The sequence below is a fragment of the Carassius carassius genome, chromosome 30 (assembly GCF_963082965.1).
Source record: "Carassius carassius chromosome 30, fCarCar2.1, whole genome shotgun sequence".
NCBI classification, from domain to species: Eukaryota; Metazoa; Chordata; class Actinopteri; order Cypriniformes; family Cyprinidae; genus Carassius; species Carassius carassius.
Window position 1 is genome coordinate 20,725,823 of NC_081784.1, and position 23,959 is coordinate 20,749,781.

Sequence of the window (23,959 nt, forward strand, 5' to 3'; positions counted from 1 at the left end):
TTTTTGTATATTAAATAAACATTTTTTATGTTTATAAAATTAATTTCACATGTTATTAAACTAGCCTGAAATTATTTAAAACTTGTTTTGGCGTCACTGATAAAAAATATTATACCAAGCTTTCAATAGGCTGTCTGCTGGATCAAACATTAAAATAAATAAATCAAAAATTATAATAGCCTAATAAAAAAAATCTCTCAGACACCAACGAATGCATTCATAATTTGAACTCTTATTCGCAGTTAAATCATTTAGCAAAACTGTTGCAAGGTTGCAACCGTGGAAATAACATGATTTGTATTTAAAAATGCAAAATCAGTATCCTTAAATGACAGAATTTAGTTCGAGTTCAGTTTTGGTGATGTTAAGTTAATGAATACTGAAGACAGAAATATGGAACAGAGTTGTTTCTTATTTTCCAGAATACATACAAAAAATACCAATTCTCTCTCCGTGGTGATCTGAAAAATAACGGCAATTTCAAATCATGTGGAAATGTGGGATTTAAGAAACAAACATGCATGTAAATTATCTTTTCAATGAGACATTAAATAATAACGAACAATACAATCATAGCAATTCCAAACCAACATCCAACTGAAGACCCCTATTTTATTAGTACTCGAACATGTGTTTCACGTTATCTACAGAGTTCAGTTCAGATGTAATGCACTTGAGTTGCTCAAATATTTTCATTTTATTATCGTCCGCTTTAAGCTGACATAAATAAATACAGTGAGTCCACGGATCCAGTCCTTGAGCGATGATATAAAATTATTTATATTTCAATCTTTATAATCTATAAATTTGAGTCTGAATTTGTTTACTGGTATCCAAGCGCTGATGCTGTGGTGAGTCTCTGACCGTACAGTGCATAGGGAGAGTAATAAGGACCGGTGGCGGCAGGTACCGGAACCGGTGCGCCGGGAGTAGGCAACGGGCTCTTTGAATACGGGTGATAGCGGCTGCTTAGTCCTAACGCGTGATGCGGGCTCCTAAGTGCCAGTGTCCCGGGGCTCCCAGGGGCTCCTGAGGGCGGCATGTGCATGTGGCACGCCATAGCTGCGGCGGCAGCACTAGCTAACGATGATGAACTGTGATAACCAGATATCAACTTTTCGGTCCCGGTGAACGCGGTGTGCGTCCGCAGGTGGTTAAGAAGTTCTTCGGAGGACGAGAAACGCTTGTCACAAGGTCCATTAGCTGACACCCAGTTACACACATGCGGTAGAGGGTCGTTGGGCAGCATGAAGCCATATGGATACAAAGGGTGTCCACCAAAAGATGGCGGCGAGGAGTGAACACCGTGCAAAGGGTGTGTTTGGTACATGAGTGGATATCCGGACTTCAAAGCAGCCGCGGCCGCCGAGTCGTGTGCGCAGGAAGCTCCGGCTGCACCGGCTAAGTGGCTGGCACAGTGGTAACTCAAGCAATAAGGGTCTCTACAAAGGCTAGCAGACATTATGGATGGAGGGGATGCCCCGGCGAGGGGGCTTGAGCCAGCTTTACTGCAGCCCAGCGAGCTGGCGAGCTGCGCATTGACTAGACTTCCACCGTGGGGCAGAAAGTGTTGAGGGTAGCCGGCGTAGGCCCCTGCTAAACTTCCAGGGTATGTCATGCCAGCCGGGGGTAGAGGGAAAACAGTCTGGCCGGGTTTGTACGGAGAAACGGGGGCTACCAGTCCTGACCCCAGGACGGAGGCTGAGGAAGAAGAGGTGACACACATGGACTCCGACGTCGCTGCTTTGGATCCTGGTGTGGTATCCTGGTGCTGGTTGACTTCCACGTTAATTCCCGCACAACTCACGCTTATCCGGCTGTGGCTGACGCTGGTCGGTGCAGATCCATCTGAGGAGCAGTTTTTATTACAATCAGACTCTTTCTTTTCATCTCTCTCTCCTTTCCCGTCTGACGGCATCGGGGAAGCCGAAGTGCTGGAATTCGGGCTGCCAGTCCTGGGAGTGAACGGCTGGCAGGTGGCGCTAGGCACACGGAAACCAGACTTCTCTCCGTTCGACACCCCAGAACACGAGTCCTTCTTATCCGCTGGCTTCGAGTACGGCTTAAAGCTGGATTTGTCTTCCACACCGATGTCACTCAGTTTTAAGGGACCAGATTTGGACTCTTTCTCGTTAGATCCGTTTGATGTTACCGAGGAGAGTTTGGAGGAGGGTGGAGGGTCCGGTTTACCGATCTGAGAGCATGTTTGCGCAAGAAGAGCCAGAGGACTTTTCTTGGCATCGAGCTGCGAGGATAGATAAAAATAAAAGATTTAGATACATCAAATATGTGCAAGCACAATCACTGCAACGTATTTGTCAAAATACACAACAAATAAACTACATTAGACGATTCTTCGCTTCTATTCCAACGTTTTAAGAGACTCGGGAATGTGCGCATCGCGCAAAACGGACATGGTAAATATCCTATGCCAAAAGCGCGTTTACGATGTTGGCTGAATTAAAGAGAAAAACTGGTCAAATTAAAATACGATGTTAGCTCAATCCTAGATTCCAGTAATGTCCCGTCATTTCTCAGGGAACAAGAGAATGCGGACTTATACTGATAAAATACAGCTTAAAAAAACCCGTCACGAGTTCTCATCTTACCTCGATTGGACTGACCGGGGTGGATGGCAATGGCTGAAGATATTCAGGGTGTAAAATGTGTCCTGTGCGTGCAGTAAGCATTTTCAAAATCTTTATGGGAAGTCGGTTAGCTTGCCGTAAAGGGTCCGAAGGAGGGACGGAATGGAGAAAAGGCTTGCAGATGACCGCGGAGCTGTTATTCCGAGAGCTGCGGCTGCTTTCCCAGACTAGATCAGTATCACTATTTCTTGAAGCAGAAGCAGAGGGCGATGTGATCATGACCCAATTCTCATGTATGTTGTTGGTATTTCATTTATCAGATTCATAAATAAAAACTACGCCGTAATCTTCTTTCAAATAGCAGAAATAAAGATAAATGGTATAATCCGTCTCGAGCAGAGCGCAAGGTTATCGCAGATCCGGAGCCGCGTGTGACACCACAGGCATAGCGCGCGCTCTGTCTCTTCCCGTAGGTCCGCGCGCTCGTCCTTCCAAACCAAGAACTGGCAGAAATTTTCACTTCAAAAGCAGCTGAATTAGTCCGAGATTAAAGCCCTTGCCGCCTTCCAATCAAATGGGACCCCGAGGTGATTGGAGGGTCAAGGGGATGTGACGTTCCTCCTTCTACAAGAGCCTGTATTTTGACAACTTGGGGGAGGAGATTTTGCTCAACATGTAGGTTGTCGTAAACGCCGCTGCCTGTGTCCAACAATTTGATCTAAAATGCTCTTTATTCATTTTCACGAGCAGATTGCCTCGGAGTTGCCATCTTTTTAAAATATAAACTAAGTGTGAAAAAAATTATTCCATCTCATAGCTTTATTCTTCGTCTGATTTGTAGGTTTTTTCTTTCTTTTTTTAATAAGAGTAGCCTAAGCCTCGCTTTTTAGTGATAATTAACACCACCAACAAAAAAAGAATTATAAAAAAGTTTTGGGGATTCTTTTTTATTTATTTATTATTATACACCCTTTGTATTAGGGACTACATTTTATGAACGATATAGCCTTTTGATTTAATACTTTTTTGTTGTATAAAATGAAATGTAGTCTTCTTCCAAGATGCTGTGTGCATTTAGTCTTTTTTTTACTGTTATGCGAGTGGGCTGAAAACATCAAACCACAAACATAAGATCAACTTGTAGTGTTTGAATTCCCCAATCAGACAAGCGTTGACAAGAGCAGACCAATGCAGTGATAGAGGGATGTGAATGTCACATGTTTTCAATATGATATACACCGCCCATCTATTTCTATCCCACCCCTCCGTCAACTGTCAATTCTGCTCGACCGCAATCAATCAGTTATTTGTCAGTTGCTGTCAATCCTTTTCTTACTTCATGTCAGCTTTTGAAGCTGATAATGTGCCGCGAGTGACGGAGAAAAGGGCAAAAGCAGCATCCTGGAGAAGAGTCACTTATAATTTGAGGGGCATGTGGTTTCTCCGCTTTATTCAATTTGGAAATTGTTTTGTTTTTAAAAGACAAGAACCTATTCCCCATGAATCGAGGCAAAAACAAAAAATCAACCACTGGTCATTTAATACAGTAAAACAACCCATTTTTTAATTTATTTCTGAAGTACTTTTGACGACGTTTTTGCCAGATTTATATATGAAAAATGAATATGACAATCATTTTACTTCGGAAACGTTTTAAAATAACACGGGGCATGTTTTTTATTTATTTATTTTGCTTACTGTATAGGCTATACAAATATAGGCTGACTCCTAGTTTTTAGTTTTGTTTTAATTTAGGCTATTTTCTTCTCCAAGTGCATACTGAATTAAAAAGAACCATGCTGAGACTAAGTTTCGGACAGGTGTAGGCCTACATGATAGCTTCTTCAAATTACATGGTCCTTGTCTCATACAGTTTCAGGTTTTTCCGGATACATGTTTTGCACTAATGTGAACTTCGCTGGTATCAGATCGCCTCAGGCAAAACCCAACAAAACTTACTTGGAATGCTAAAAGAAACGAGAATATAATAATAATATTATTAATAATAAAAGTCCAGACAGTTTTTTTCCATTCATGTCAACTACATTTTATTTACACACAGTACAATTATTAATTTTATTTGACAATACCAAAAGACATAAAAGAAAGAGAAATGGTCTGTCAGACCTTTGAGAAAAGAAGTTTGAAATGCCTTGAACTATTCACCGCTGAGACGGCTGATCAGTATTGAGGCTTCGGGGCAATCGGGCAGCTTTTCAATGCGCTTTGCCTTTCATCTCTCACTGGATGGAGGCGCTCAATTAAAAGCCTATCAGTTTGTAAGTAAATCAACGCCTATCAAAGTTGTCACATCAAACAAAACGATTATTATTGCAACCCGCCTCCACCATTAATCTCTTTCTGCAGTAATCCGCTTGACAGGTCATCTAGGAGAGCAAGAAAACCTGGAGTGGACAGTCAATAGCGTCAAAGAAATGTACATTTTGTTGGAGTATGTCAGAGACATTGAAACAGATAACCCTGATCTATGACAAACAATAACCTCTGCTGGTTTACCCTAATCTTAAAACGCGGTTTTATTTCGTAGGCTACACTTAAATCTCTACACAAACATCTCACCACCTCTTCTTCATAAAAATATAATTGCTCAAATTTTCTAAGTGCAAATAACTAAGAAACATAAATAGTTTTGTTATAAAAGCTTATAAATGTTTGAGTTAATTATTCATCCTATCTCATTGTCTCACTCACGCTCTCTCTCCAAGAATCAATATTAACTGATTGCATTTGGCTTTTTTTACGTAGTTTACGTGTTCTAATATTTAGAAAGTTAAAATTATTTAGCCATATAACACACAGGCCTTGTTCGAAGAGATGCACACTGTTTGGTTACAATTTTGAAAACCCTTAAATTTCAATTTTAAAGATATAGAAAAAAAATGTCATTGAGCAGCCTTTTTCAGTCTTGATTTACATTAACATTACACAGGCTATTTGTATAGGCTATGTTTTTGAAAGTGCAAATAGTGGGAAGACTGCTGTATTTTTTTTTCCTTTTGCTAATACAACACAGATTCAAACAGACACTAGTGTTGATATCGGCCATTTTAAACAAGAGTCTTTCTTCAGTATTTAAAGATGTATGACTGTTTTCTGCACAAGCTGTCAGCGCGTGACACCGCGTGAGTTATTAGGGCAGAGAAGGGTAACCATACATTTTCAGCATCGGGCAAATTTTTTCTCTTTATTGTCTGCATGACGAATGAGCTTCTTAACCAGATACCAAGCACTCCATATTACCCTTAAACGGGAACATACATATATATATATATATATATATATATATATATATTTATATTTTTTTTGGGGGGGGGTCGTAATTCATATTATTTAAATGCAAATGTATTTTCATATATTTTCATATATATTTTCATATCGTAATGTTTATGCATGACTAAATAGTAATTTACAGAGCTGCCTAAAGCAGCCGTAAACACTTGTGCAAAACATTTTCTGTAGTAAAAGTTGAGGACATTATGATTTATCAAAATAAACCATAACATTTGTAGACATTAAGTTGCAGACATTAAGTGGTAAAGCAGCTTAGTCAAAGCAAGCAACACAAAACCAGTTCTAATAATAATAAATAAATTACAGTATTTATTATATTTTAGTGTTTAGAAAACCTGACATAAGTAGGCTACACTGCTGAAATTCAACCAACTCAAATTCTTTAAAAATAAAAGCGGCTTATTTTGCGTGTAGAGCGTCTTAGTCTCCTTTATTTCTTTCGAAACATCTATAAAAATAGTCATAATTAAGAAGAAAAAAATGAGTTATTCTTTGACAAGCGTTGCATATGCATTACAAAGCATTTCCTATCATTAAGTTTGGAAAAAGAGACCACAATGAACCACTTTACCTGTAATCACACACACGCGCTCCGATGGGTTACGACAGGTATGAACATTTACAGGCACAATCCTTTCATTTCCTATAAAGATGAGCATGTAAACAGGTTTCCAATGATGTCCTATGAAGCACATTTTAACAACCTAATTAAATAAATGTATTATTCTAGTGTTCGTGCGCTGCCGCCATCATAAGATCCTGCTCGTTGCTTTTGTGCTTTTGTGCGTCTCTCTTTCTTCGTGTCCTGTCATACAACGACAATAATAAAGCTTTAATGTGTTATTTTAACTTAAGCGATTATATGAACTTATCATATAGAACAGCTGAATATTATTTGCGAATGTATAATACAGTGAAATATGACTTCTGAGTTAGTATGCGCTGTGGAACAATTTTAATTCATACTTTGCAAACTTACCCCAACATCCAGTGACTAAAACTGTTACTTTTTCAAAAGAAAGCTGCTTGGATGCTTAGCAGCAATGCTACTTACTCACCATTATTTTCATGGCAATACAAGCAGCTGATTCAGATTTAGCAAATTGAACAGAGGCGCGTGCTTCCGTGCTAGATCAGCTGACACAAGCACGCGGAAGACAAGTAAAGCTTCAGACGGAGCGTAGTTTAAAAGTTTAGTTTGAAAACATAAAGAAAACATTTCAATCGTATGCGCAGAAAAAATATCTGAGGTGGTTTCCTTCCGAGCTGTCATTTGACTACAATGGCATACAACGAGTCAATGGTTGTAGTGAATGGAAGTCAGGTAAGTGAAATACTGTAAACACGTTGTGCCGTGACCTGTATTATACTGTTCAATCAGGAGACAGTAGTGTGTTTTTTTTTTTTTTTTTGTGAAGTCATGCTGAGTCATGTAGCTAGATAAAAACGGAGGATACAGCCTACTTATATATTTTCTGTGTCGCTAGACAACTCTAGTCAAAAATATGAAAAATACTTATTTTAAACAGCTCAAATATTATAACATTATTCACACAATCACACAATAGTTGTATTTAGATTTTTAGCCGTCACATGTTTATGGACGGCTGAACAACTTCAAACATTTTTAATCTCCATCAGTTCAGTGTAATGGTTAAGAAGGTCTATTTCCTAAAAGAACAATAATTCAAAGTACCAGCTGTGTAATAAAACTGATATCGCTCCCTCTCTCTTTTGCCTTTATCCAGGTGTCCTGCATTGGACATGATTGGGAAGACATTCCAGATTTTCTTGGGGGAAAATATGGAGAAGTGGCAAGAAGATTAGATCTCAGCTTCAACCGACTGAGGTAAGTTATTGTTTGTGTCTGAGTGTGGCTCTTAACAGGCCATGATAATAGGATGTCCCTGATGATGGGAGACAGCGATGACAAGCATGGCACCTGTTTTGCACATAATGGATTCCTGTGTGGACCAGAGGAGGGAGAGAAATCGTTTGGTTTTGCAACAGGATTATGACCCACATGATCCTGTCTGGGGGGGAGTGGTGGTTATGTGAAATACCCTGGTATGTTTAAGGGTAAGTAAGCAGATAAACTCTCAGCTTTTTGTTCCAGAAACAGAGGTAAGTAGCCATAGCAACTTATTCTCTGAACATAACTTTCGACCTATTGACAAGACTCCAGTGGGCGTGGAAGATTGTGCACAATAATGTATATTATTACAATATAGTTGTAGTTTTAAGTGTGTGTGTGTGCGTGTGTGTATATATATATATATATATATATACACACACATACACAAGTGCTTTATAATTAACATAATTCAAATATATATTAATTTTAATGTCATAAGTTATTGATATAAATGTTTTAAAAAACACTATTATAACAAGGTAATGTTTATTTTATAATCTCACACATCATGGATCTTGTGTGTTAACTGTGAGTCGACTGAACTTACTCCCAGACACGTTTTTGGAACCAACACACCTCTAGTAAGTAAGGTTTGGGATAATTAACTTCGAGTTCAGGGTATATGTCGTGGTAAATTAATCTTGCCTTTTGGAATAGCACCTGGAAAGATAGAATAAAATGTTGCTTGAATGCAGATGTTGGCAATGGATCCCAACCGCATACAACATCTCTGATTCAATCTACCTGTCATGCATACAGTCACACCTCTGCATTAAGTGCAATTTAATACATGCATTATGTGCATTACTTCGTCAGCCATGTCATCGAGACATCAGAGAACAGCGGGTACAGTAGCGGCGTGCCATGCTGTGGCCAGATAAAAAGCCTGATCAATAAATGTGACATGTTAATGCTGAGCAAATAAAATAAAAGATTCCTTTGACAGGACATGAAGAAGCACCTTGTGGCAGTTGGGGAGGGGGATGCCATTTCATCAGCAGGACTAGCAAAGCTGATCTGACAACTAAAAGAGAGTAGATGATGGTTATAAGGTGCCTTTGTTTCAGACTTCTTTTCTTGACCTGTCAGGCCTTGAAGGACTCTGAATGGGCCTCTTTTTGTCATGTGAAAATTTTCGTCTTGAGGCAGTTATCTGTGCTGAAAATGTGGATTCGTCCATTTAATTGATTCGCTTTGCACTGGAGTATGTCACATTAATAATTGCCTAATCCTCTGCTGCTTCAATGTGTCGCACATAAATGTATGCTTATCGGTGCATTAATATTCCTAATGAGCATTTGTGGCTGGTGACCTGGCATTTGGTGAAGACGATCGTGATTGAAGAAATCAGTATTTGCAAGTGTTCATGAAGTTAGTGGTTTGGAGTGATGCTTGTTCTTTTATGAAATGCTCTTTATTGCATCAGTTTCTGCTGTAATGTAGTTACGCCGAATAGTTTCACCATACACATAGTGAAATACGCAGCATTGCTACATATAGAAACGCTTACACTGTGGTTTATTGCCTTTGCTGAGCCATTATGATATCATGAAATCATTTATAATTACCATAAGAAAATTACCAGAATAGTTGGGCACATAGGCTATTAATGGAAACACTTCTAGAATAATGTCATTTTCATTGTCTTTCCATTAAAACACTTCAGGATTTACAGTGCCGATGATTTTTGGCAATAGGGCTTGTCAGCAGAAAGTATCGCTTTCTGACATCTGTATATTTACCTATCAAATGCAGAAAGCCAAAGCTGGCTCTGAAATAATTTTATTTTTACCACTTCAGAGCCTTTGAGCAGAACAGAAGGTTCTGTTACTGAAGCTGTTTTGGTCATATGCTTTGTTGGGGCTAGGGTTACATTCAGTGTGAAATGTAATTTATAAAGAGGCATGTGATCAGAATAAAGTGAGGATGTGGGCTACAGTCAGGATTTCACTGCTTCTTCTGCCATGTTCACACAAAGAACTCACAGTAAGAAGTTAATAGACAGACATCCTGCCCTCTAGCATGAGGACTTAAATATGTGAACATGACAAAGTGATGGAAAGGTTCTTTTGTATGTGTCTTTACTCAGAATTTGTGCTCTGCATTTAACCCATCCAAGTGCACACACTCACACTGAACACACACCCAGAGCAGGAGGCAGCCATGTGCTGCGGCACCTGGGGAGCATTTGGGGGTTCAAGGGTCTTACCTCAGTGGTGGTATTGATGGTGGAAGAGAGCTCTGGTCATTCACTCCCCCCACTTACAATCCCTGCTGGGACCGAGACTCAAACCCACAACCTTTGGGTTATAAGTCTGATTCTCTAGTCATTAGGCCAGAATTGATGAAGACCCTAGCATTTTTTAAGTGTATGGAACACAATACAATATATTTTAGAATGTTAATATTTATATATTCTATAGTAATATTTCAGAATATATATTTTTGAATGAAAATATTCTGCTTTTGACCATACAATGAAAGTCAATGGGGTTCAAACAAAACACTAAGGAAAAGACTTATTGTTTTGGAATGACCTGTGAATAAGTAAATAATGACAATTTATGTTTGTGTGAAATAATAATCCACTAGTTGCAAAAAATTGACATTCAAAAATAAATAAATATGCTTCTACCTAATCTCAGACTGCCTAATTTAATGAGAATGTATCAAATACATTTTTTGTTGTTCGTTATGGATTACATCATAATATCTTATGTGCTACATGTGAACATCAATTAATAAAGTCAAAAGTTCAGTCATGGTGTTTTTGAGCTATTATTCTTTTAGAATTCTCTAAATGGAAGTTAGATGTTCAGTAATCAGACATAGTGATGTACCACAGCCCAAAGCCACTGTGTGCACTCCCAGGCTATGTTACCTGATGTGAGAGGTGTCAGAGAGAATCTCTGTGAACACACATGTGAAATCGCATTCAGTTTATCAGACCGTTCACTTTTGTATGGTTTTAACGTTGAGTTGGTATGAAGGTGAAACGGTACCTTTCTTAAGACTAGCCATGAAAAGGTATTAGATCATAGACAGGAGGAGTAATCCCAGAGATTGTCGGAGATTGTTGTCAAAGTGTCCCTTCCAGTGTGCTAGACATGCCTGGCTTTGTGGGGAGTGGAAGGTGAAAGCAAAGGGAATGTTATGGTCTTGTCTTGCCCTGTCCAGATGAGGGGTAAACATGATGGCCCTCAATCATTCAGGTTATTTGGCCACCTTGCATATGAGCCAACAGCCAAATCAAGAAAAATATATTTCAAAGGGAAACTGTTATAAGTTGTATAAAGCTTGAATGTAACAGCCAAGCATCCAACAGAATGTAAAATCAGTGGTGTGCACAGACCTCCAGAGGGGCAGGGGAGAAGTGGCTTGACGAGGACACAATCGCGGTCCGTAACCACACAGCTGGACTGAAGCGCTCTTGAAATTTGAGATCATTAGTTATGCATAAGATACTTCATTAACTCACACAAAAACCTGTGCTCACCTGCGTATATGTCTTGATGGCAAATCAAATATTCTAACTTGCATTTTCTGCTTTAAATGTAGACAGCCTGTCACAATGAGATGCATGTAGTGTGATGAAAACAGAACAAAGAAGACAAAGTACGGTGGCTGGGTACACCGAGAAATGAAATATATCCTTGTATGGACTGTCAGTAATGTCATTTTATATTCATATCTAAAGCACATTATAGTATTACACTCCAGCTCATGCTTCACTCATCTGTCTCTCTTCATTCGTCACGGGCGAGACTTTGTCTTTCAAGCCCCCACGCACCAACACCAGAAGGCTCCTGTTAATTGACAAATGAGAGCCTGCGACATGAAGTGCTCCCTCAACATCAGAGCAAGGTGGAGTCTCCTTTTTGATGGGGCTATTATTGGCATAAGCCAGTAAAATGCATCACTCTTTGCGGAAATGAGAAGTGACAATGGTAGAAGGGCCTGTCATTGTCTTCCGGGTGTGTTCAATCTGCGGCTGTGCAAGTATGTAGATAAAATGTCAGTTAAGAGTACGAGGGAGAAACTGTCGAAATGAAGTTGTCAAATCACTTAGCCCGCAGAGGGTATGGAAATTGATGCTTTTGTGGAAATGAAAATTTTCCATATCTGATCTATCAGGCTTATTTAGCGCTAATATTTGGGCACAGCCCGGGACTGTTTGGCTTGCATTAGTTTGTTAGACAGGCGCAAGTGGAAGAAATGGAATTTATGCATTTTCATTCAGGGTGCCGCTCTTATAAATCAACTATAAAGCAATGAAATCTCATTTAATTTCTCAGAGAAAATTTTTACCTCTGTGATTGTTTTAAGAGAGGATGAGCTGACAGGCAAAATTGTGAGAGTTCAGAGAAACCATTTTGGATGCATTATAGTTGACATGTTTGTTACTTGCTGCTTTGCTAATGGATAATTTAAATAGGTTTAGTGTGTGTGTGTGTGTGTTTCCACAGTGAAAATATGACCCAGTTATGCTAAAGTTTTATATTAAATATTAATAAAGCAAATATTAAAATTATGTCATTAATGACTCAACCTCATGTCGTTCCAAACCCGTAAGACCTCCGTTCATCTTCGGAACACCGTTTTAAGAGAAGACAATGCTGTATAAAGTCCTAATTTTTGTTATTTTTGGACCAAAATGTATTTTCGATGCTTCAAAATATTCTAACTGACCCTCTGATGTCACATGGACTACTTTGATGATGTTTTTCTTACCTTTCTGGACCGTATACCGTACACACAGTTTCAATGGAGGGACAGAAAGCTCTCGGACTAAATCTAAAATATCTTAAACTGTGTTCCGAAGATGAACGGAGGTCTTACATGAGGGTGAGTTATTAATGACATCATTTTCATTTTTGGGTGAACAAACCCTTTAAGGTCAAAGCAAACATGACTTTAAACAAAAGAGAGAATTTCTTGTTTGGTTTGAGATCTTGACTGACAAACAGTATTTGTTTTCGGGCCTGATCTGTAATCCGCATCATTATAATTCATGCATTGCTATCTGTTAGTCATCAAGTATGTTTACACACACTTTAAAAGTCTAAAGTCCATGAAAAGGCAATACAGAGAATTGTTTCGAAACACTTTAGAAATGTTAGAAATGTATTGCTAAAAAATGCGTTCCAAAGACTGTGAACGATGTAGTACTGAATTGTGGAGTTAGACTGTTAAATAGTATTTCACAATTTTTTGTGTTCAGGATTTTTTGGATGGGCCTGAAATCATGTCTCTCTAATGCATTGGAGCCACTGAACATGGCCCCTCCCCTAATACTATAAAGAGGTGTGTTGGATTTGAAGCAGCGCTGCACAGAACAATCACTGAATGACATCAATGTACCGTAAGAGCTATAAGAGCAGAAACTCCTTTGATGTGCTTTGATGTCATACACCGATCGGTCTGCTCACTGCTGCTTCAAGTCCAACTCACCAAATAACTAGAGCACATTAGCATCAGTGGTTCGCCCGCTCAATCGCGAGTTACTGTCATTACCGTTTGTTAATACAGCCTACAGTTTGTTAGCTAGCTATGCCTTTGTCACGTAAATGCATATTACCTGGTTGCGATAATTCACAAAACAGCTCTGTCTCCACATATTTATATATGAACACATTCAATATTGCTTCACACAGACTTTAAGTCGGACTAAAGAAGTTAATTAGTGTAGTCTGACTGAAATCACATTAGACCCTTTATTTTGGTGAAGTTGGACTAACAGACTTCAATAATTGTTGATTTAGATGATTGTGGCTCAGCTTCAACCATCATGTATACAAACATTTACACATTTTAAAAGAAAAAGTATAAGTTGTTACCTATATCATGTGTACATGGACATATAGACTTCAGCTCGGCTACACAAAATGTAATTTTATTAATAAGATTCGGGAGGAGCGCGTCAGATACTTAGCCTAATCAACACAGGTGGACCATAATCAAGTAATCAATCCCATAGTATAAATATCGCTGACTTACCTCTATCCATTGACGGTTTATCAGCATGATGGTTCGCTTCGTCCGTCATCTTACCACAGACCCAATTTTCGTACCAACGAAGAGAGCTACACAGGGGATTTATAAGACCTGCTGCTGCTTTTCTCGGACCCGAGATCATTTCTACCCAGCCAAACACGGCCGTTGAGCAGCATTAAGCGTCATCGTGACAGCTGCTCTCCTCGCCAAGCCACACGTCGTGGCCAATAGACCGTGCAAGCTCTGAGCTCACCTTGCTCGACACAACAATCGTGCCGCCCGAGACCGAGCCCTCCCCGAGCGCTGGATTGCAGCAGAAAGAACCCAACCAGCACGGGTCGAACCCCAGTTCTCACCGCGGCTCAGCCTTTCACCCCGGCGTACCGGCTGAGTGGCAGTTTGAGGCCGCTTCCTCTAGCGGCGCAGACCGTGCGACGTTAACCAATACATTTTCAGGCGAAGACGCTAAAAACAGGTTCTTCTTTTTCTTCATTGGATTTTTACGGCAGTTGGCATCCAAAGTGTTGCATCTAAAAGCAGGTTCGCGGCAAAAGTTTGTTAAACGACGTCATGACGCAGTTCCGTCTTCTTCTGCTAGTGTTTTATGGCGGTTTTGGCAAACAAGCGTAAAGGTGCATTACCACCACCTGCTGATCTGGAGTGTGGATTGCGCATAGATTTGGACTACAGATACAAACGTTCCGTTGGACGAAGATGCCACTTAACCACGAAGCAAAGGCATTACATTCGCCTTACCGCGCACTTTTAAACCTCACGGAAATGATACAGACATAAGTTCCATGAAGGAAAAAAAAAAAAAAAGCTCGTAAGTCTCTGGATAAAAGAGTCTCTGCTAAATGCTTAATTTAATTTTAAATTTTAATTTCTATGCAAGTTTTCTGGTAGGACCAAATCATTTAGGGACCTATTCCACCATTCACAGGTGTGATCACTCAAAATTCATCTAAAACGCATCCGCTATAGTGTTTCAACGCAGGATAGCAAGTGTGAGTAAAATAACTGTCGCCTTTTAAAAGTCCACATGAAATCAAAATTGACTATATTTACTTTGTTTGCCTAAATTGATCGTTTTGTGCTGAACAATTCATCCATGCGAGCCAATCCACAAAAAAAAAATAAAAAAAAAATTCTGCCTTCATAATCTTTAATCAAAATCTGAAAATGCCCCCCCCCCCTCTGCATTGGAGGACCTTCACTGATGATGTAGGCTGCCTGTGTGTAGCGAGCATTGACAGAGTGTGAAAGGAGAGATGGCAAGGAGGTGCATTTTTGTAAATGATCCTCGGTGTGTTCCTGTTCTCATCTTCCTTTTCCTGCTGAAACTAAATTGTGGTGATTCAGGTGGCGAGTAATCCTCAACAACCGATTGTAAACTCGCATTTAGATCTGCCTCTATTTTTCGAATTAAACACCTACTTATCTAGATCCAATCAGGTGCTAGTTGGAAAATAAGCCACGCCCACTACTTTCCTCATTTATTATTCCGTTTCTCTCGGAAATACGTCACAACACTGGAGAAAAGTCGTTTGCAACTTCCGTTTCACGGGGACTTTAAGGACCGTAATACGAAAAAAAACTGGCAAGTAAACATCTTTAGAAACCACTTGGAAGCGAATAGCACATAACTGCCATTAACCCATGTGCTTGCAAGCATCGCCAACGGCCCCAGTTTATTATCGTTCATTTTCACAGCACGTTAAACATCACTCCCTTACTTGATCTGGATAAACCCGGCATCAATTGAAAGCCATCATTTCAGTGACAGTTATTAAGTAATTATGTCAGGAAAACGATTCCTATTCCTGAACGGTAAACGTCGAAGTGTTAGCTCGTGGACAAATGTTGATCATGGATCTAGTCAGAAAGAATCATGAGCAGAAACATCTTTATTTTGGGTATGTAATTTCTGTCTCCATGTCAAAAATGGGGGGTGACTGGTAAGGGGTTAATGTTATTGCTGTAATCATGTCTTTCGGTACAACGTCTTACAAGACTAAACATGCTTCATCGTTTCCAAAAGCCTCTGTTTCCACAGTCCATACTACAACGTGAAAACAGCGTTCCAAACGTATCCGCTCGGGAAACCGTCTAAAGAGCCCGGAGGCCAAACGAGAGGAAAGATGCTTTTCCAACAGGAACCTAATAATGTGGACAAGGCTTGAGGAATTGTCAAATCAGGCAACCAATTGCTGAGCTGGTGACACAGTAGGCTACCCATTCATTTTTAGCTTGCCCCATCAAATGTTACTAAATTTTTTTTTTTTTTTTTTTTTACTCTTCCCACAGCCAACATCTACAGCAGCCGAAGCAAGTAGCCTTGCACGTACCTCCTCACTGCCGCAGCAGTGTCTGCTCCCGCAGGGGCCTTTCCTATACCTCCTCACTGCCGCAGCAGTTACTGCTCCCGCAGGAGCCTTACCTGTACCTCATCACTGCCGCAGCAGCGTCTGCTCCCGCAGGAGCCTTTCCCGTATCTCCCCACTGCCGCAGCAGTGTCTGCTCCCGCAGGAGCCTTTCCTATACCTCCTCACTGCCGCAGCAGTGTCTGCTCCCGCAGGAGCCTTTCCCGTATCTCTCCACTGCCGCAGCAGTGTCTGCTCCCGCAGGAGCCTTTCCTATACCTCCTCACTGCAGCAGCAGTGTCTGCTCCCGCAGAAGCCTTCCCTATACCTCCCCACTGCCGCAGCAGCGTCTGCTCCCGCAGGAGCCTTTCCTGTATCTCCCCACTGCCGCAGCAGTGTCTGCTCCCGCAGGAGCCTTTCCTATACCTCCTCACTGCCGCAGCAGTGTCTGCTCCCGCAGGAGCCTTTCCTATACCTCCCCACTGCCGCAGCAGCGTCTGCTCCCGCAGGAGCCTTTCCTATACCTCCTCACTGCCGCAGCAGTATCTGCTCCTGCAGGAGCCTTTCCCGTATCTCCCCACTGCCACAGCAGCGTCTGTTCACACGCAAAAAAAAAAAATAATAATAATAATAATTTCCGCTTATAGGTATGCCAGGCATCCTAGGTTGCGGTGACAGCATCATGTATCGACAATAGCCAAGACGATATTAGGCCCAATCTCCAATCAACGTTTTTTTTAATTATTTTTTTTTAATTATAATTATCAGGCGGCCTACCATAATTCGGCTATCAAACCGCTCCGTTATCCCATCTCAGCACTGCACTTATTGGTGATTCCATAGGCTTTTTCGTGCACCTGCATGGTTAAAATGGCAAATAGTAAGCTCAGACAAGTATAAAGAATTTTTCTCTTACTCCACCCATGCACGATTACATCGTCAATATGTACCATCGATCTCATGTGCTGACAATATGACAATACGACAATGACCACATCGCTGATACACGGCACCTATTTGGGGTACACTGGCACAGGAAATCCTATTTATTTTTGCACGCTTAATTTCGAATACAATGACTGCAACAAGATTTTTCGGACTCATTATCGGAAGCAGCTTATTGGATTTGCTAAACAATTATTCAAGTAAGCCTCACCGCGTCTACCCTCGTAGACAACCAAATCCTCCTCATTGTCGAACTCCCTGTCAGGCGCTGCAAGAGTGCTCCCGGTTGAGCCAACCTTTGCCTTCTCCGTTCAACTATCAGCAAAGCATACTCGTATGACATCGTGAGTATTAAACTCCTGTCAGACGCTTTCCCGCTTAAGCAATCTTGGACTTTCCATCCGACCACCAGCGAAGCTTACCCGATTAAAAAGCTAGATTAACCCCAAAAAAAAAAAAAAAAAAAAAAAAACACCGGATGCCGGCCATAGCCTCCCGGCCAGATAACCTTACCTTTTCGATCCTATGACCAGCGAGGCTTCTCTCTTCGATGACAGGAGCTCGAGCTCCCATCGGATGCCGACGAGAGCCTCCCGGCCAGACAACCTCACCTTTTCCATTCTGCGGCCAACAAGGCTTACCCGTTCGTTGCCTGGAGCTCACACTCCCTTCGGACGTAGGTAAAAGCCCCTGGCTACATGTTTTGCCATTCTGTCTTACGTACGGAGAGGTTTACCCATCCAATGCACGGAGTCAGGGCTCCCATTGAATGTAGGTGAGAGCTTCCCGGCTAGACAACCTTACCTTTTCGTCCTTTGGCCAGCGAGGCTTAACCGTTCGATTCCGGGAGCTAAGCTCCTGTCGGCCGAAGGTAAGAGCCTCCCGGCCGGACAACATTTTCCGTCCTTCAGCCAGAGAGGTTTACCCGTTTGATTCCTGGAGCTAATTTCCTATCGGACGTCGGTCAGAGCCTCCTGGCTAGACAACCTGACCTTTTCCTTCCTTGGCCAGCGAGGCTCACCCGTTCGATGAGAGTGCTCCCATCGGACGCTGGACGCAGTTGTTTTTGGAGAACAGGAAGTCCCCGTTTGATGCGGACAAAGCCTCCCGGCCTCCTATCGTTACCTTTTCTGTCACACATCCGGAGAGGCTTACCCGTTCGATGCGTGTGCTCCCTTCGGACGCCGGCGAGAGCCTCCCGGTTAGACAACCTTACCTTTTCCTTTTCTATGGTCAGCGAGGCTTACCCGTTCGATGCGTGTGCTCCCTTCGGATGCTGGCGAGAGCCTCCTGGACAGACTTGCTTTACGTTTCCACTCTACGGTCGGCGAGGCTTACCCATTCGATTCGTGTGCTCCCTTCGGACGTCGGTAACAGTCTCTCGGCCACGCAACTTCCCTTTCCATTTGACGGTAGGCGAGACTTAACCGTCCGACGCTACGAGTCTCGTCCTCTCGCCAAATCCTGCAAAAAAAAAAAAAAAATACAAATAAATAAATAATAATAATAACTCAGCTACCCTCAGCTACCCTCACATCTTTTAACCCCGCCTGGCGAGGCTTACCCGTTCGATGTTCTGAGTCTAATGCCCCATCGGATGCTGCGAGAGACCTCCCAGTCGGGTTTTCCTTTCCACTCTCCCCGTCCGGCGAGGCTTACCCGTCTGATGCGTGCGCTCCCTTCAGACATCTGGCGAGAGTTCTCCCGGGCGGGCCTATGCTTGCCGGCCGCAAGTGAGTCTCATCCATCTAATGCCGTGAGTCGGGATCTCCCATCAGATGTCGCCAGAGTCCTCCTTGTCGGCCAGCCCAAAGCTTTTTATCTGCCAAACCGAGAGGACCCAGACGTCCGTCATTCTGAGTCTCAATCTCCTGTCGGAGGCTTCATGGGCCCTCTCGGTCAGCACTAGGCCCTTCACCCACTGAATAGCAGGGGCTATCAGCCAGTAGGGCCCGTACGCCGACACCGTGACCTATTCCGGTCGAGGCAACTCGGGTCCTCCCGGTCGGGCACCACAACCACGCTGCTCCTCCTCATCGGCCGGTAGGGCTCACCGTTCCAATGCCAAAAAGCTCCAGTTGAGCATCGGCTCGAGCCCTACCGACCGGGCGCCAACAACCACGTAGTTCACTAGCTGCAGCCGGTAGGGCCTACTTTCCCAACGCCCAAGTCGCTCCCTCCGGAGTACGTAGGCCCTTCCAACCTGCCAACGAGACGACTTCTCAGAAACCAAATCAGCCCCCGCCAGTACTCTATGCTTTTGGGGGGGCATTCTCTAAACTGGCGGCTGTCCTCCTGTATATTTGCTTTTTGGGGGGTACTCTAGGTTCGGGCCATTCCCGAGCTCGGAGCCCTTCCCCGGACAGCACGCCAAATACGCATTCCATACCTCAGCTAATTATATGTAAGCGTGAACTATTGAAACCCACTGTAGCTTAATTGTAACCTCCATTCTAGTTGTGTTTTTTAGTTCCAGTTATATTTGTCTTTGCTATTTTTCTGTTTTAATGGCAACAGTAAGGGATGCCTTCATCTTGTCTTGATATTTCCAGCCGTTTCTTATGTAGATGGCCTTAACTTGAGGAGCCACACGTCCTTTTCTCTTTTGCATCGCAGTCCTGCCCAAAGCATAAACAAAGCTGTACTTGATTGACCCTAGAAGAATAAAATGCAGTTGATGTGCAATATCTCTGCGGCTGCCAAAACAGGCAGCGTCTTCTGTCCAGCCAACGAGAGGGGAACATCGTCAAGTCCTACCAAATTAGTTTTGAAAAGTTCTTGTAGGCAAATCATGCTTTCTGTATTTTGGTAAGATGACAATCTGGTATCTGATAAAAAATGTAACAAAATAAAATTTTCTTCCACATGTTACTGTCAAACCGCAGCAATATTGTGTTCATTTAGAGGTCTGTCCTTCTGTCCCATCTGGTTGGCAAAAGTTAAAGCACAGGTATGAACGCGCAGACTGACGTCAGTGTTTGGACTTGTACTGTAAACTAAAGGACCCACTAAATAAGAAAAGCTTTCAAGATGCTTTCTGCTACATGTTGTTCTAACGAAATGTCTCTAAATCTAATTTCTAATTCAACTTTCCAGGAACATTCCATGTTGAGTGGTGACTAAGGTCTCCGCTTAGTCAAATGATCACTAATCACCCCGTGTTTATCTCTGACATTGTAAATGTCAGTTCTGACTGCTGACTCGTGTACTTTGGTTTTGAAATAACGCTCCAAAGACTGCTGCTCTGTCATCTTAAATAAAAGAATGGCTTCATTGAGGTAGATGTTTATTCCCAAAAAAAAAAAAAAAGTTAAGTGCAAAACGATTTTACGTGTCTGTCCAATATCATCTTCACCTATCGGAAGTGCCATAAATGTTCTGCAATCTGATGCCAAGGAGTCTTTCTATTCTTTGAGTCTCAACCATAGCATAAATGACAGTTCCTCTGTTAAGGTGCAACAAAAGAGCCCTGGTGGCAAAATAATTATCTTTAAATCATTATCAGTATTTCCGTCAGTCAAGTATCTGTTTGAACACGCTGTACAGCCCATCCAGGCACATCTCAAACTGTTGGTCTTGAATGGAATGGAATGTCTTTTATGTTCTCTTTTTGTTCAAATTAAATATATATTGGGCATGGGCATTATTCTCTCTATAACTGCATCCCTGTTTTATTGTAAACCCGAAGACGGATGGTGTGTCTGTGACATAGTGATTTACAGGCCCTCAGTTTTCTGTGGCAGGGCTTTAGAGAGGATAGCTGACATCCAGCCAGCACTTTGGAGGGTTAGAATAAAAGCTGACGTTTTATTGGCTTTAGGGAAGAGAGAATAGGAAGGCCGGTCACACAGGGGAGAATAATAGTTTCTGTACTTTATTTTTCTCAGGCCTGCCAGCTGTCACAGAGCCCCCCAAAAACGGATGGGAAATTTATAGGGTATTATTTAGAGGCATGTCAGCGGTAATGACTACAGCTATGATTTCAATTATCACCCACTAAATGTAGCTTAATTCACTGTGTTGGTGAACCAAATGAGTGAGCCTGACATCATTTTTCAAAAACTCAATACCATGCTATTTTAATATTTTATGTTGACCGTTGGTTTAATTTTCCTCCCTCACGTTTGGCATGGAGGAAGAGTCGGTCCCTCATGGGCTATTGTGCCGTCAGCCTTATGTAGTTCAAAGTCTTCCCAGGGATATATTTTTCCATTGACAGAAATCCAATTAGTTTTAGTACACAGTCTGGCTGAATAAAAAGGCTCTTAAAACTACAATATGTTTCCTTAGCAGAGCACAAACCCAGTGATGGATTTTTATAGCCTGACCTGATGGGGCCCCACATGGCATACGTGCCTGACTCCCTTCCTCTGTTTTGACATGTTTAGAAACAAACAAGTTAGACATCATTCTCTCTTCGCTTTGAAAAGTGGTCTGTCAATATTGCTTCACATTTAGGCCCTGATTCATGTTGATTGATTATCGTAAAACTTAATCCACAAACGGCTTTAACATCATGCTAATGAAGAAGGATGTTTAATTCATCGCTGACATGTTTAGTAAAATGGTATTTTCGCTGTGTTGATGCATGGCTGACCTGTGACTGAAGCGCTGGCATCTGGGCTGCTGGTATGATGTGGGTGCGGAGCTACAGGCCTAACGTTAAATCTGTGTTAGTCCATGGTTCGCTGCCAGTTTACGTCCTTTATCACGCAAAGCCATCTCGCTGATTAATGATGTAAGCAACTCACAGGCATGGAACTTATTAGTGCTTTGAAGCAAAAAAAGAGCCTGCCATACTTTAACTTCCCCCTGGAGTTTCCCAAAGGAAAAAAAGGAGGTAAGCAGTTTGGAAACAGAACAAAGGGTTCCCTCTCTGTACTATCCTCTCAACGTGCTTGCTCCATGACACTTTGTCTCCCACAGTGTCTCATAGTGAGCTGGTTCTGAAAAGCGAAGACAGATACACTGGCTTTATCTTGCCAAGATTTGAAAAGAAGATTGTAGCGCCTTATGTTTTGAAGTTTAGGGGCAGTTCCTCAACTGGGTGCTGTGATAAATGTTAACACTGTGTGAATTTGTCCAGCCACCATAAAACACACTATGAACTCTGTCATTAGGAATTTACTCTTCCAAGCACTTATCGTTATTAGAAAATATTTGCCGTAACAGTTTGGGGATAGATGCTGCCCAGAATAAGAAGTCAGCCTCAGTGTTATGATTTCTGTAAACAGTGGTGTGCCACCTGGAGAGTGATGAACTAGAGGGTACTATCCAAATCATTTGCTTTGCAAACGTGTATCATCCCAGTTTTTTTTCTTTCTCTTGGCCAGCATACCAAAACCATACAGGGGTTTAAACAGCTGCTGCAGATTTTGAAAACCGCTGCAAAACATTTCCCCGCAAATTTCAGAGTCACTTAGAGCCTTTTCACAGATAAAGCACGTAACAACTAGAATCCTCCTTAAAAAAAATGGCAGCTTTATGTTGCACAAAGCATTGTATGGAAAATAGTAGACATATTTATTCAGTAGCATTTTTAAAAACGGGTGTATAGTAGGGGGCTTTATATATATTTTTTTGTGATCTTTTTTTGTGATCTTGTAATCGGTTAGCAGCTCACGTTGTATTCTTAACACCTGCTGGAATTTTTACAAAGCTATGTACCCTAATGAAAAGGTCCCAAAAAAGTGGTACAGTACGGTATGGTACCATTTTGGTACAATGCACAACTTCTGATATTAGAAACAGAAGTGATTGCATGTCATACTGTACTGTACTGTGTTGAAACATACCGCTCAGTGGACATTAGGCTTTTGAGTATCATACATTGTGACATGCAAAATGCTGTATTATAAGATAAAATGTATTGTCACTATATTATGTCTTTGGCAGTTTAATAAATCTATGGCGTAACTGAAATCAGTAGTCATCTGCAACATAACAGAAATAATTTTACAATTTTCAATATCCAAAAAATACAAACATGTGGTCATGAAAATGAATTTAGAAGTGTGTCATGTTCAGCTCAAAATGCTGAATTAGAATGATTTAACTTTAATACATCAACTTTAGTTTACCCCTCACCCCCACCAAGTTTACTGCCTTTTGCCTATATACCACATACTGGTCATGTAATAAAAATTTGCAGGCATTGTTTACATCTCGGCCAGGAGTCTGCTATTATCTGGATATTTGGTGATGTTTAAAGCTTTTTTTCCCCTCGGCTCTGAGACTGCTTTGGTCTCAAGGAAGGAGTTGTCTGTTTGTGTCTGGGTCTGTTGGTCTTCAGAACTGAGAGCACGAGGCATCAAATTGCCCAACACTGGAAGAGAGGGAGGTGGTGGGATATCCTCATGAGCCTACTTTCTCAGACAGGCATCCTAGACTGCCCCTACACCGGTAGTATGCGTCTGACCTGAGGAGAGTTTGCATCAATAAGATAAAGGGGTTCAGGTGAAATCCCTTTACTGGACCTTCTGTAAGAGCTCTCACTGGCACTGAAGGGAAAGAAGGGATTTCATAGACCTGTGACGTGGACCATCTGTTTCTGTTAGTGCTTGGTTTAGAGAGAATTGCATATTCATAGATTCTGCCTACTATCCTACCCTACTTGAAATCGCAAAAGAAAGAGTTGGGTGTTGGCATATTGAAAAGTTAAATGCACAACGAAGAGCACTCTATATACAAATATAATATATAAATAAATCATATAAATAACACACACGTACATTTTTTAATTTATACTTTGCAGTTTGAAATGCATTTATAGCTGAAACGTCTTGTCAACCATTTTTTTTTACCCCCCCCACTGAACACTGTTACATTGTACATTTGTTTTC

General features: G+C 41.5%; 2 protein-coding genes across 3 annotated transcripts in view; one reads left to right on the plus strand and one right to left on the minus strand.

Moving 5' to 3' along the window:
* Positions 1-392: 392 nt before the first annotated feature.
* Positions 393-3,356, minus strand: LOC132110876 (zinc finger protein 503-like). Its single transcript, XM_059517916.1, has 2 exons — positions 2,610-3,356; positions 393-2,245 (listed from the first exon to the last, which is right to left on the minus strand). The coding sequence occupies exons 1-2, from the start codon at positions 2,865-2,867 to the stop codon at positions 824-826; spliced, it is 1,680 nt and encodes a 559-aa protein (XP_059373899.1). The 5' UTR covers positions 2,868-3,356; the 3' UTR covers positions 393-823.
* Positions 3,357-6,705: 3,349 nt separating this feature from the next.
* The window catches only part of lrmda (leucine rich melanocyte differentiation associated), a 271,154-nt gene continuing 253,900 nt past the window's right edge, over positions 6,706-23,959 (plus strand). Inside the window, exons 1-2 of one of the 2 annotated variants that reach the window (XM_059517918.1) lie at positions 6,706-7,224; positions 7,649-7,749. In XM_059517918.1, coding sequence (XP_059373901.1) covers positions 7,183-7,224; positions 7,649-7,749 — 143 coding nt within the window. In that variant the 5' untranslated portion in view covers positions 6,706-7,182. The remainder of the gene's footprint in view (positions 7,225-7,648; positions 7,750-23,959) is intronic. The other variant, XM_059517917.1, reaches the window with a different exon arrangement.